The 14,540-nt window shown below is 37.2% G+C and overlaps 1 protein-coding gene across 2 annotated transcripts in view; it reads left to right on the top strand.

Annotated features, from left to right (window-relative positions):
• Positions 1 to 2,082: 2,082 nt before the first annotated feature.
• MCCC2 (methylcrotonyl-CoA carboxylase subunit 2) overlaps positions 2,083 to 14,540 on the top strand; it is a 36,621-nt gene continuing 24,163 nt past the window's right edge. For both annotated transcript variants that reach the window (XM_081321301.1, XM_081321300.1), the window contains exons 1-6: positions 2,083 to 2,277; positions 4,674 to 4,740; positions 5,893 to 5,977; positions 6,661 to 6,762; positions 7,806 to 7,933; positions 9,162 to 9,274. In XM_081321301.1, the coding sequence (XP_081177427.1) occupies positions 2,146 to 2,277; positions 4,674 to 4,740; positions 5,893 to 5,977; positions 6,661 to 6,762; positions 7,806 to 7,933; positions 9,162 to 9,274 (627 nt within the window). In that variant the 5' untranslated portion in view covers positions 2,083 to 2,145. The remainder of the gene's footprint in view (positions 2,278 to 4,673; positions 4,741 to 5,892; positions 5,978 to 6,660; positions 6,763 to 7,805; positions 7,934 to 9,161; positions 9,275 to 14,540) is intronic.

The following is a 14,540-nucleotide window of genomic DNA, read 5'->3' as shown; positions in this document are numbered from 1 at the left end:
CTCATCTCAATGGAGTTTGCCGAAGAGAAGTTAATCTTCTGCTACACTTAGAATGCTTTGTCTACTTCTGCAAAATATCAAAGTTAAAAAGGATTTGTTTATATCATATGATATCTGTTTCTCAAGATTTTTGGATTGATGATGAGAAATCATTGTTAATCATCTCACTAAGGACAGGACAAAAACAAAGTACAGTTGATTCTCATTATTTGTGCTAGCCATGTTCTACGAAAATGCCCTGAATGCTGAATTAGTGAATACTGAACCACTGCTCCTAGGGGAAATGCAGGACACTTGTTTATATCAGGAGAATAGAAACAAGAAGGCAGAACATTGCCTTGTTTGACCTTAGCTGGGAAATTGCATGTTGGGCAATTCAAATTTTTGCTGCTCATCATGTGTCCACAAATGCCTACAAAAACGACACAAGTATCAATTTTGGAGCTACAAATACATGTTAGTAAGCAAATTCACACATATTGAATCTGAATGAGGATCAACTGTATTAGTATAACATTTCAATGACTAAAATGAATGCTTGCTTATTCCTGTATTACATACTCAACCATTACACAGGAATAATAAGTTTTATGTAACATGCACTAAGGGAAAGTGGTACATACCACTATTCAGTTCCTCCTTGCCAATCTTCCAATAAGGTCACTAGCATTACATTTGATCCGTACATTATCAAGTAAAAACAGTGCTTATTGAAAGTTATCAGGAGATCACTGGATATAGAAACTGAGTTTCATTACCCCTTATTGTTACATTTTGCACAGACTCATTCATATGTCTTTAGGATAGGATCTTACTTTTTTCTTGTGAAAACTTTTTAAAGAAGACAGTGGTAATTGCCAAAAAATGGCATAGAGCAGTGGTTTCAAAATGCTGGCCCACAGGCCGGTTGCATCATATGGAGGCTGTGCCTACCCCAGCTCCGGCAATGCAAAAAAAGTGATATGTGATATGTTGCGACATGTCACATGATGTGGTGAGTTGGTATAGAACAGGACTTGTAGGCATTTTCTTTAAATGACTTGGGACTAAGTAAAATATTTACTTAAGTTTACTGGAATTTTTTACTGGTATCCCAGATTTTATTGCACCTGTATATTTTCATTTATATTTAGTTATCAGCACAATTCAGCTGAAACAGTAATCTTATGTAGGATTAACAGAGTTTTCTTGTGGAGAAAGAAATGAGAGGGAGTGGAATAACCATAAATTGAGGATTTCAGGTAGTTTGATTACCACCCCATTCATTGTGGTAAGAGGTGATGATGGTTAATTTAGGTTAAAACTATTTGAAATGAGCAGAATAATGTTGAATAAATACAGAAAATCCTGCCATTTGATGGTCATCCTGATTTTACAGCCCAGATATAACAGTCCTAGTTTAGCCAGCAAGTATCAACCAAACTGTAATTTACTTTCCCATTCCTTTTCCTCGTAACACCTGCCCTAGGCCTACGTGACAGCCTGGTGTTGTTGTTGTTAGTTGTGAAGTCATGTCCGACCCATCGCGACCCTATGGACAATGTTCCTCCAGGCCTTCCTGTCTTCTACCATCTTCTGGAGTCCATTTAAGCTCACGCCTACTGCTTCAGAGACTCCATCCAGCCACCTCATTCTCTGTCGTCCCCTTCTTCTATTGCCCTCAATCTTTCCCATCATTAGGCTCTTCTCCAGTGAGTCCTTCCTTCTCATTAGGTGGCCAAAGTATTTGAGTTTTAGCTTCAGGATCTGGCCTTCTAAAGAGCAGTCAGGGTTGATCTCCTCTAGGACAGCGTGACAGCGTACATTTTCGTAAACCAAATGCAGTAGCCCAAAGAGGCAACCCCTTTTCCATTCTGCCAGTGGACGTTTCTTGAACAGGCCGAGAGACTAATCCAGCAGCGCATAGTTCCCTCTTAACCGTAACTCTTAACCTTGCCCCGCTGTCTCCAGAGGAAAGGACCTCACTTCCAGGGTTCCCTCGGCTGTCCCTTTAATAAGTCGGAGGTGGAAAAAGGAAGCAGGCGGTGCCGTCCGCTCGTCCGCGTTTCGCTGCCTCCTTCCATTGGCTCCGGCGTGGGAGGGGCCGCATGCTTACTTCCAGCCCCGGGAAGTCGTCCCTTTGGTGCCCTGGCGCCGCCAGCAGCGATGTTACCGGGCCTAAAATGCCGTCTCTTTGCCTGTCCGCGGGCGGCTGCAGCGGCTCTTGGCCGTGCGTATCACGGGGACAAAGTGGCCACTGTGGGTTCTCAACCCGAGGTCGCTTCCCCTTTCTATCAGGTAGGCCAAGGAAGAGGAGCGCGGTGAAGATTTGTAGCATGTAGAGATGCTTGAAGATCATCCACTGCAGGCTTTGGTTGGGCTTCCAGCCTTTTTGGGGTTGTTTTTTTTGTTTTGTTTTTTGGTAAGATCTCTGCTTTCATTTGGGGCCGTTGCAGAATAGTCATAAACCCACAGAAGAACGGGTTTCTCGATAAAAGTGAAATCTGAATAAAAGTTGGGCAACTCTTCTTCGGCCAACCGTGTACCATTTAAAAAAAGGCAGTGGCAATTGTAAAGATTCTCGACGTTGTTGATTTAGTCTTAAAGCACTTGCCTCCTCTTTCCCCCCCTCCCCCCCACCCAAATTGCTTTGTCAATTCCATCATTCTTGCACTGGAATGAAGGTCAACTGTTAGGGATGTTACAGTGACACCCTGCCTTAGGCAGGAGGCTGGACCTGATTTCCTCTGAATGCCTTTCCTTTCGGTGATTTATGTTGACACCAAAATACACTTACAAAAATTCCCTTGAAGGATTAGAGCTGTTGTATTTCTCAGTCATTTGTTCTTCTCATTTAAGGCTCTATTGTTTCCAGGAATATCTCCGGTCCTCAACCTAGATTAAGTTTTCCCCCCCTTGTCTCATTTTCTCTTTAGTGTTGCCATAGGCAGGCAATTGACAATACATTAAACTAAGCCCAAAAGGAAACTTTGGCAATTGTTGCTAGATGATGGTGATGCTGCTTTTGCTCTTGGGAAAAAAAGGGCTAGTTTATAATTCAAGCTTGAATTCAGTAAGCAATCCACTTTATCTGGAGCAAAATAGATTTTTTGTCTCCAAAAGTGTTTACTTTGCTGTGAGTCCCAACTTCTCAAGAAGCTGTTTTGTGTTGCCTAAAACTGACTCAATTCCAGCCCAAATTCTGCTACCTTATATAAGTGGGCTTAAAACTCAGGTTTTAACTCAGAATTATTTTGTGAGTGGGTATGTCTTCAAGTCTGTTTTTTTTACTCCCAGTGACTGACTGGACAAGTCCTTGCAGGGGTTTTTTGGCAAGGTTTTTCAGAAATGATTTGCCATTGCCTGCTTCCTAGGGCTGATAGAAAGGGCTGACTCAAATTTACTCAGCTGACGTCATGCCTGAGGAAGGTCTAGATTAGAACTTAGTCTTCTGATTTCTAGTTGGATGCCTGAACTGCCATAGCAAACTGACTTTCCAGGTGCTCCTTTCTCCTATTTTCCCCACAGCAACAACACTGTGAGGTGAGTTGGGCTGAGTGAGTGTGACTGGCCCAAGGTCACCCAGCTGGGTTCATGTTTAAGTGGGACTAGAACTCACCGTCTTCTAGTTTGCTTATAGTTAGTCTGCTTGTCTTGAGATCAGTCTAAAATTTATTGTTTTAGAATTTATTCAAATGGGTCCTACTTGTGAGCATGTATGCTTACGTTTGTGTCCCTTGTTCCCATGATAAAACCTGCAGGCTAATGACTGAAGATCATATCTAGCCTTCTGAAGACCACATGATTGTTAAAAACAGAGATGCATAGAGAGCTTTGTGGCTGTGGCAATTAGATTGTCTGGAAGGCTGTATTAGACAATGGGAAGCCTGTGAAAATAGTTGGTGATTTGAATTCTCTAGGATCTGATTGTAGGTAAGGTCTGGGTGTATAGTCTTTAAAATGGTTAGGAAGAAGATTTGGGGAAGAGATCAAATGGAATAATTTGTCTAACAACCAATTCTCATGACTCCATCTCTACATCATTCAGGAAAAAAAGATTATTTTGTTTCTTACCTGTTGCACATTTACAGCAGTTCAGAACAATGTGCCAACATGAAAATTCTCTGGTCAGAGCAACTGTAACACAAAGTATGGTGCAAACTTGAAGGTGCAGGGAAAAAAGATGATGTTTGTCTTATGTGCCCTTTGTTGTTTGTCCTCCTCTGCAAATTTAAAAGAGACGATGAAAGATAAACCTCTGAGACAGAATAGATACGAATGTAATTTGGTGGGATAGTAAGTGTATATTTAATTTCCGAAATCCTAAGATGTATTGAATACACAGAACTTGCACCAGACTTCTAGCATATGTTTTCTGTGATTAATAATTAAACTGTTAACACTCCATTTCTTTAAAATTGTCAAACCGAAATAGAAGCAGTTATATTTGCTGTAACCATGTGACATTAAGAAACACTTCATATGTATAAAATGAAAAAGAATAGATTTATTATTTTATATCCAGTTGTAATTATTTAGTAATTACGTTTAAGGAATGTGTTTTGAAAATGTAGTTTATAAAGCTTAAATAATATATATAGGACAGGAGAAAAATACTTTTAATTAAATATTTTTCTAACTAACTCACCTTGGATAATGTGTACATTTCCTTACATATGATTATTTCTCAACAGGAAAATTATGAGCGAATGAAAGCTTTAGTAACAGAGCTGAAAAGACAATCTGAAAAAATTAGATTAGGTATGTATGAATGCATTTTTTTTCTTGTTAAGAGTATCTCATATTAAAGTCTGATTGGTTGGTTCTCAAAAATAACAGTGTTTAAGACAATCTTTCCCAGCTTGTTTTCTCTGACTATATTGAATTACAACTTGCATATTTCCAGATCATAGTTCACATCTTTAGAGTGGCATGGAAAGCCTTATAGAGTAGTTCAGAAGCTGCAACAATCCTCTTACCAATAGTTATGTTCTGTAGCCACTGAGTATTCTTGGTTGTTGATCCCATTGTAGAATTTCCTCCTTCATTTTTGGTCTTTCTTTCAATTTTGTGGTTTCTAGTTGTAGAAACACATTTAATATTCCAATCTATTATGTCTCCATTGAGTGCTATCATATATTTTAATTTCTGCTACAGAGACATCTAAAATTAGATTCTGAACAAGAAGGTGATCTGTCCATAAATATGCTGGCTATTTCTATATTTTGCCTATTTTAGATTTTTTTTCTAAATTGCCCCAAAGTAACAGGAATAACACAAATATAAGAATAAGGAAAACTATTTTTTTAACTTAAAATCTTCTAGGTCAGGGGTGTCAAACTGCCAGCCCACGGGCCGGATGCATCATGCGGAAGCCGCGCCCACCCCATTGCCGACAAAGGCAAAACTGGCCCAATACGTTGGATGACATCATGTGACATCGCGAGTTTGACATGTCTGTTCTAGGTCAAAGCCACACTGTAACGTCAGTAGGGAAGAAGCTGTATATAACTCTGGGGCAGCAGGTTCACCTATGCTGGGGCTGCTATAGAAGATGTCTTTGTATAGCTATATAGGTTTATGCACTTAATTCTTTTTCTCTTCAACTTCTTTGCCAGAGTTTCTTTCTATTGTTCAAGTCTCACAATCTTTCTACCTGTGAAGTCTCACAGCTGAGATATTTGGTGTTTTTTGCTGTGTTTTGCCAGAAACACTTCCTATGTGAGAGGAGTGGTACTGATTGCATTTTCACAAACATATAGGAAGCATTGCATTAGTATTACAAAAGGTGAAATTAAGCATTAATGAAATAATCGGAGAATAATATAGCATGCATATGGTTTATGAATGTCTGCTTGTTAAATGCTTATATACATGGCAAACATTTAAATGATCAAAGACCCTGCCTGATAGGTGGTGGAGAGAAGTCACGGAACCTGCACACATCAAGAGGCAAATTGTTACCTAGAGAGAGAGTTGACAGACTTATAGATCCTGGGTAGGTATTTGCTGTTTCATTATAACCATTTTAACATAAGATGCATACATTTCCAGTTTTTCTGTTTTACTATTAGATGATTTCAAATTACCAAAATGCTTATAATTTTGGAATGAGTTAAAAATTACCATTTAGTTGTACATTTTTAGTATTTAAAATTTTTAGTATTTAGTGGTCACTGTGAATATTCCCTGATCAGAAGAGAAAGGTGGGTTAAAATTCCAAAATAAGTCAATGTTCTTTGAGAGTTAGGCTATTCTAGGTAAAAGGTAAAGGTTCCCCCGCACATGTGTTCTAGTTGATTCCGACTCTAGGGGCCGGTGCTGATCTCCGTTTCAAAGCTGAAGAGCCAGCGCTTATCTGAGGATGTCTCCGTGGTCATGTGGCCGGCATGACTAGACGCCAAAGGCACACAGAACACTGTTACCTTCCCACCGTAGTGGTCCCTATTTTTCTACTTGCATTTTTATGTGCTTTCGAACTGCTAGGTTGGCAGAAGCTGGGACGAGTAACAGGCGCTCACTCTGTTACGCGGCACTCGGGATTCGACCCGCCAAACTGCCGACCTTCTGATCAACAGAGGCTATTATACTGCAAGCTTAAACAGTACATACCTGCCAATATTAATCCGGTAAGAATGCTTCATATGACTAACTTATAAAATGTTTTTCTCTTTCTTCTAGATCACCGTTCCTGGAGTTCTCTCAGTTTGCAGGTTATCAGCTGTATGGTAATGAAGAAGTGCCAGCAGGAGGCATCATTACAGGCATTGGGCGAGTATCAGGGTGAGAACTGCTACTGCTATATTATTTGGGTTTTTTGTTGGTTTCATTTCTGCTTTTTCCTATGGTATTTTAATTGCCCTTGCTTTCTAGTTTGAGCCACTGATATTCAGAAGTATTGTATCACCATTGAATATTGGCAGTTCTGCTGAGCAGTTTGTATTGTTGAGAAATTATCAAGCCTTTGAGCTTCGTGGTTACATAGGCCCATCCCACTTTGTCCTTGCTGCCTATGGCTGTTAAAAAGTGTAGTTCAGCAAGCTATCTGGAAAGCCAGAAAACTTCATTAAGCCATCACTCCATATCAAACAAGAAGGAATGATTCAAAAAAGGCTGGCTTTATTAATATACCTGAAGAATTTGTAATTTAATATATAGATGTTTGTGCCCCATCTGATATTTTCATAAACTACAAGTTCTAGTAGCCCAGCTAGAGTTGAACCAGGCAACCAGTAGTAGTCCAGTAACAGCAAGAATGCCACAAAATCTCTGTCAGGGCTGTATGGTAATGTGTCTGCATAAAACAGTGACAGATAATTTTGTTGCTGTTAACAAGTAAGGTGTTAAAATAATTGTTTTATTGTACATTGCCCAGAGTCCCTCTCTGTGGGAGATGGGTGGTTCAAAAATGTGAAAAATAATAAATAACTTGGGTAGGATTATAGTCTTTAGAAGGGTAGCGATAGTTGTCATTCAGCATTTTAGTCTTTTTCTATGTCAGGAATTGTCAGTTGTACTGCTGGATGGAAATGCTTCTCACTTATTTCATATGAGTTATAATAGAGCCGTTTCAGCAGTGACTGATACCCTTTACATGTAAATGTTACAGTAGTAGATTAGGGATGGTTTGTGAAGTTTCATCTAAGGAAACTTGCTATATAATAGATGTAGAAAGCAGGATGGTGAGTTGTAATATATAATAATAGAATCTCTTATTGAATATGTCTGGAACTACCAATATAAGCTCACATTTTAAAGAAAGTTTCATTATTTTCAATTGTGCAATTAATATTGGATGTTCTCAACTAATAAAAACTGAATTTCAGAGTGGAGTGTTTGATTATTGCCAATGATGCAACTGTCAAAGGTGGAACCTATTATCCAATTACTGTAAAGAAGCATTTGCGTGCTCAAGAAATTGCAATGCAAAATCATCTCCCTTGTGTATATTTAGGTAAGCATTAAGTGTGGAGGCAAGTTTTATTTTGTAAGAGACTACTGTTATGACACAGTGTTTACTGTGCCTAGCCGTAAAGCCATAGTATTTTCTAATTCAGTGGCAGAATATAATATATGTAATTAACAGCTTTATCTTTGAGTTGGCAAAAACATGATTTGTAATTGAGTGGAAACCAATAGAGGAAATTGGTTTGAACTGATTTTGAAAATCTGGATTTGCAAGGATAATGGTTTGTTATAATGTTTGACTGGTCTGTTTATTTACTTATAATGGAAAACTATAATCAGCCAAAGGCTGATGTGTTAAGGGTGGCAGGAATGATTTTTAAAGTTAAGTGCCCAGTATTTTTTTAAAGAAACAGAAAAATAAATGAATAAATAATATAATAATAGCTATACATTATAGAATGTACATAGAACATAGATCAATGTTTCTCAACCTTGGCAACTTTAAGATGTGTGGGCTTCATATGTTGGCTGGGGAATTCTAGGAATTGAAATTCACATGTTTTAAAGTTGCCAAGGTTGAGAAACTTGACCTAGATTGTTGGATAAGCACCCTTAAACATGGACCATATTTCCTGGAGCTGAGTTAAAATCAACACTTCTACTCTGAAAATTTAAACAATGTCGTTGAACAATAAACAAGGCTTACTGTCACTAGCATAATGCCTAAAATATTTATCGTAACTTCCAAAATATAACTTGAGTAGAATAAAGATGCAGAAATTGGATTTGGTATATATTATGTTATATATTATGAAACAGTGCAGTACTACACCTCCACTGTAATAATATCTTTAAGCTGTGTTTCAATATTTTGTTTCATTGTTTGGTAAAAAATAGCAGTCACATCTAATGGGCAGATGAAAAGAATGACCTTAAACAATCCACGATTGTACTAAAACACCTAGCTTTTCCTTCTCAGGCTTTGGGTTCTTCTTTTTTGTCTTTGTAGGATTTGGATGGAGGTAGCCTAGATAAGAGATTCTGGATTCATTCAAGTAACTGCTCACCAACAACTCCTGCTTGCGTTGTAGCAATGACAGTGGCAGATTATGAATGTTGGGTAGAGAAATAAATCAAGTCTGCTTTTTAATGTCCTCCTCAAGGCCTATCTACATTATCTAAGGACTCTTTGCTATCCTCCAAGGAAGCAATAATTTTAAATAAAGTTTAACTTAAATGCTAATTATTAATTCTCAATTTTTATTTCATCTTAGTTGATTCAGGGGGTGCCAACTTGCCTCGCCAGGCAGAAGTGTTTCCTGATCGTGATCACTTTGGTAGGATTTTCTATAATCAAGCAGTCATGTCCTCCCAAAGAATTCCACAGGTAATTTTATTTAAGAACAAAAGCAGAAAAGTATTGGTGTCAAATATGAAGTTTATGAATAATATTGGAAGGTATGTGGATCAATTGGAATTGAGAACCGTGTAAATGGGTGCAAATAGTCATCTTGTGTTGTTAGAGTAAGAAGTTATGACTTAATGACTTCAGAGCGAACTACTTGTCAAGAATTCTTGATTCTTTGAACTTCCTTCTTAAATTGATACAGATGGTCTTCATTTAGCAACCACAATTGGGACCAGCAATTTGTCATTAAGTGAAGTAATCACTAAGTGGAATTGCAAATGTGCTTAAGATTTTATTTCAGCTCTCCTTTGCATTACAGACCTGCAAAAGTCATAAATGTGAAGATTGGTCACAAAGTTACTTATAACTGCAAATGGTCAATAAATGAAGCAGTTACTGAACAAAGACTATATACAACATACCGTATATCACTTTGGAATGTCTCCCAGTTTATTTTGTGCACTAGTGCCCTTTTCTAAGATTGTCAAAAAAGAATTTAACTGTAGACGATTTGTTAGGGAAAACCAAGTTATAACAGGTACAAAATTAGTTTACAACATAGATGTGTTAGTAATTGATGGTGGTGTAGTTTGTGATGGTATATAAACAAAATCTCATCTTCCACAAAGAAATGGAAGAAGGATAAGTTTCTTTCAGGTTGTTTTTTTCATCATCAATTTTTATATGGCCCCTCACCTTTTTTTTACTCACATAGAGATATTTTTATAACTTTCTCACGTTGCATGAATATCAGTATATTTTTTCAGAAAAGACTATTTTGGCAGTAGATGATACTGTGCCAAGCAGCAGGGACATGACACCAGGAACTAACAGGTGGCTATTTGATATTTTGCTCTCCATCACTTGTGTCTCTAACAGCAAAGTAACATAATAATCTGTTGTTTCAACTTCAATCAAAAGGAGCATTTGGCTCTGCTAACTGATTAATTGTCGGACTTTGTCTTGCTCCCCTTGTTCGAGATGTCCTGTAAAAACATTGAAAGAACTGCATATAGGATTTATGCAATTATCCCCTTCTGTGTTTTAAAATGAGTTTTAAAATGAGTTTTATGATGCTTTATGTTATGATGCAGAACTGTTCTAAGGAAAAACAAAGATTTAGGGTGTCATAAGCCTCCCTTATTCAATATATCTGACTTCTTTGCAAGATACAGTAATGTTTGAGACTGGAAAGTGGTAGACATGTTATCCTACCATAAGATGGCAAATGCATTTCTAGCTCAGTGCCCACTATTTGTACATATTCTTTACTGAAAGAATATTTGATAGTAATTAAGAGTCCTTGGAATCCCTCTCTCCATTTTATTTTAGTTCATTTTTCCTAAAAAGAGGAGAATACTATTATTTATAATGCAAGATAATTTTTATAGATGTCTGTTTGTGCTTGTTGTATATCCACCTACTCCAGCAATGTCTGGGTGATGTAAGTCTTGTTGGTAAGCTTATTTGTCTGTGGCTCAATAAACTGCAAATTATTTGTTACTAACATCATATAAGCCAGTTCAATTAATGATAAAGCCTGATTTGCTCACTGTTTTATAGAGTGTGCATGATGTGGTATAAGGATATCATTTCCATTTATTTTTGTTGTTTTCCCAATCTCTATCCTCATTTTGCTTGCAATACCAGTATAATGGAAGATTCCATCATTATCCATCACATTTGACAATCTAAGTGCCAATGATCCTCACATACATCTGGGAATGCACTTTAAAAAAGAATTAATATTCTGGTTTAATAAATTATTTATCTATTAGATTTATGTGTTGCCCATCTTGTCCAGAGGCGACTCTGGGTGGCTTATAAACCTGCTTTCAGAAAAAGTCAGGACTCTCAATCTTTCTCTCTCTGTGTGTGTGTGTGTGTGTGTGAATATTAAGATATGGCCATGACTACTGTATGTAATAGAATCCTGCCCCTTTTCTATGTTCACATGTCAAAAGGAGCAGGACTTCAATTATGTGTTTACAGCCCCCCTCTCGGCCTTTTTTTATTGTCCCACAAATGTCCTTGGATAAAATATCGTCTCATAATTGCAGTGTTAAGATTTATGTTTTTTACTTTTTATTAAATCTACTGAAATGAGATACCTTGTCAACTTACTGCACTGCATAACTATCCTACACAGTATAGTAGCACTTTCAGCTCTGCTGTTAATAAAGAAGAATAAATTAGCTGTGGGTGACTTAAACTGGTATTTATTTAGTAGAAGTGACGGGGAGGAATAGTCAGGGGGATTTAGAATTCTGCCTCAAATTGTAGAATTAAAGCCGAGGATTTTTGTTTATAATAAATGACTTGAACTGAGACTCAGTATATAGTCTATTATCAGAACTGAATTTCCAATATACCTGGCTAAATTAGAACAGAAAAAGAAAAATGAATTGGGTTCAATTTTGGAAAACATATTCGTAACATGGACTATATGGCTATGTGAATAGTGCTGAGAAAGTTATATATGTAATAGAAAAAGATATAAATAGATAAAATGGATTTTGGGGATAATTTTTTACAGCCGATTAGGGCATTATATCAAAAACAAACTGCCCGAATCATAGTTAACAATAGCCTGACAGCAGCATGTAATATTGAGAAGGGCACAAGGCAAGGGTGTCCGTTATCGCCCTTGTTATTTGTGTTAACATTAGAGATACTATTGGTTAAGATTCGGAACTCGGAAAAAATTAAGGGGATACAAGTTGGAGATCAGGACTATAGATTGAGAGCATTTGCAGATGATCTGGTTGTTACAGTGACCCAGCCAGAGAACTCTGTTGTGGACCTGATGGAGATAATAACACAATATGGGAAGGTTTCTGGATTTAAAGTAAATACACAGAAAACTAAAATTTTGGCTAGAAATATGACAGTTTCACAGAAGGCTCTCTTAGAAGGATTAACTGGATTTGAGATTGTTAAAAGGGTTAAATATCTGGGGGTGATTTTGTCGCCCTCTAATACAAAGCTATATAAAAATAATTATGAAAAACTATGGGGGAAAATTCAAAAAGAATTGGAGAGTTGGCAAAAATTGCAATTGTCTTTGTTGGGACGGATTGCAGCAGTGAAAATGAATGTCCTGCCCAAATTTTTATTTTTGTTTCAAATGATACCGATTCTTAAGAAAGATTCTAACTTGGAGGAATGGCAGCGTGGTATCAATAAATTTGTGTGGGCAGGGAAAAAGCCACGAGTTAAACTTAAGATTATGCAGGATACTCGTGAGAGAGGTGGCCTTAAATTGCCTAATTTTAAATTATATTATGAAGCTGCTGCATTAGTAGGAATAAGCGATTGGATTAATTTGACGCAATTGAGGTTATTAAATCTTGAGGGCCATGATTTGTTGTTTGGCTGGCATGCATATTTGTTGTATGATAAGAAGGTAGATACTGTGTTTAGGATGCATATTTTAAGACAGGCATTGCTGAGAGTTTGGAAGAAGTATAGACATAAGCTAAGCAGCAAGATACCATTGTGGGCAATTCCAAAACACGCAATAGAAAATATACATGCTGGCTTCAAACATGATTTGACTACGTATAAGGAGATTCTCAGTTTGGAAAGAAACGTTTGGTGTTTGAAATCATATAGCCTCTTGCGAGAAGAGAAGGTTGTTCAAACTTGGTTTCAATATATCCAATTACGGGCCAGGTGGAAAGAAGACCACAAAAATGGATTTACAATGACTGATGAAAATTTGATAAAGCAGATTAGAAATCAGGGTTCAGCACATATTAAACGGATATATCTTGCATTGATAGAGATTGATTCGGAAACAGAGCTTGTTAAGGATTGTATGATAAAATGGGCCCAAAATATCCAGGAAGTTATTACAATGGACACGTGGGAAAAGATTTGGGTGAGGAACGTAAAATTTACTCAAGCTCAAAATCTAAGAGAGAACTTTTACAAAATGTTTTATAGATGGCATCTAGATCCTAAAAAGCTTGCAAGTATGTATCCGAATTATCAGCCTAAATGTTGGAGGTGTGGTGATGAAGATGCAACATATTTTCACATATGGTGGACATGCAAGAAGGTTAAGGCTTTTTGGATAAAAGTCTGGTGGAATATGCAGAAGATTTTTAAACAGAGGATAAAGTTTTGTCCGCAACTTTTTTTGTTGGGAATAATTGCAGACGCTACAGTTGTGGACACCAAGCTGATGTTGAACTTAATTACGGCGGCAAGACTTTTGATAGGCCAATATTGGAAGAAAGAGGAACTGCCGACCATAGAAGAGTGGACTTTAAAGGTTTCCAACCTGGCAGAGATGGCGAAGATTTCGGCCTATTTGAAAGATCATTCGCAAGAACGTTATATTATGGAATGGAGAAAATGGATTGAGTTTATCCAGAACAAGTATAGGGTTAAGAAGTTTTATGTAGCATTCGAATAAGTCTTCTTTCGTTTTTTTTCCTTTTTTTATTCTAGTTTTTTTATATATATTTAATATTGTTAAGGTGTGTCTTATCCTATATAAGCTAGAGAGTGATGGATTTTAGAATTTATAGTTGTTAGTATATGGTTGTTTATGATTGCCTTTTTATATATATATACCTTGTATTTAGCTCTGGGAAGTCGGGGGGGGTGGAGGGAGGGGGGGAGGGAGGGAGGTTGGGGGGAGGTAGGGGGGGAGCAGGGAGGGGGAAGGGGGGTTTTTTAAAGGAAAACTGTATTTTAAAACTTTTCAATAAAAAAAAAGATATAATTCTAGTCCTAAATAGGACATGAAATAGCAAGCTTCTCTGTGTGAAAAGTAAACAGATTAACTTTTTAAAATATGAAGGAATAAAGAGGGAGTTAAAATGGTGTCTGCAACTGTGTACTTGAAGTCTGCCCCCTTTTTAACTTGCATCACAGCACATAAAAAGGGGGATTATGCAGTTGTCATCTTGCTTTTTTTTACCCCCCCCCCTCCCCTGACAGAATAATACATTGATCATAAATTATTTCCCAGTCTTATCTGGAAAGGATCAGGTTAGGAAAAGTTAAACTAAATGAGTGTAGATCAGTAATTTAAATTCTACTAGGAAAACAATAGATTTTTCTGCCAAATATTGCAGGAAGAGATAATCTGTATCTCTTGAATCTGTATTTTGTCAGTTTAATAGAAATGGTGAGGCATAGGCTTAGATCATAGTAGCCTGACACAAAAATTAGATCACAAAAACCTGACAGTCACTTTGAAGTTAAAGCACAAGTGAAGAAAACCTCCCCC

The sequence above is a fragment of the Vipera berus genome, assembly GCF_964194415.1.
Source record: "Vipera berus genome assembly, chromosome: 2".
Classification (NCBI taxonomy): Eukaryota; Metazoa; Chordata; class Lepidosauria; order Squamata; family Viperidae; genus Vipera; species Vipera berus.
Note: the sequence above shows the minus strand (reverse complement) of the source record. Positions and strands in the feature narration are given on the sequence as shown.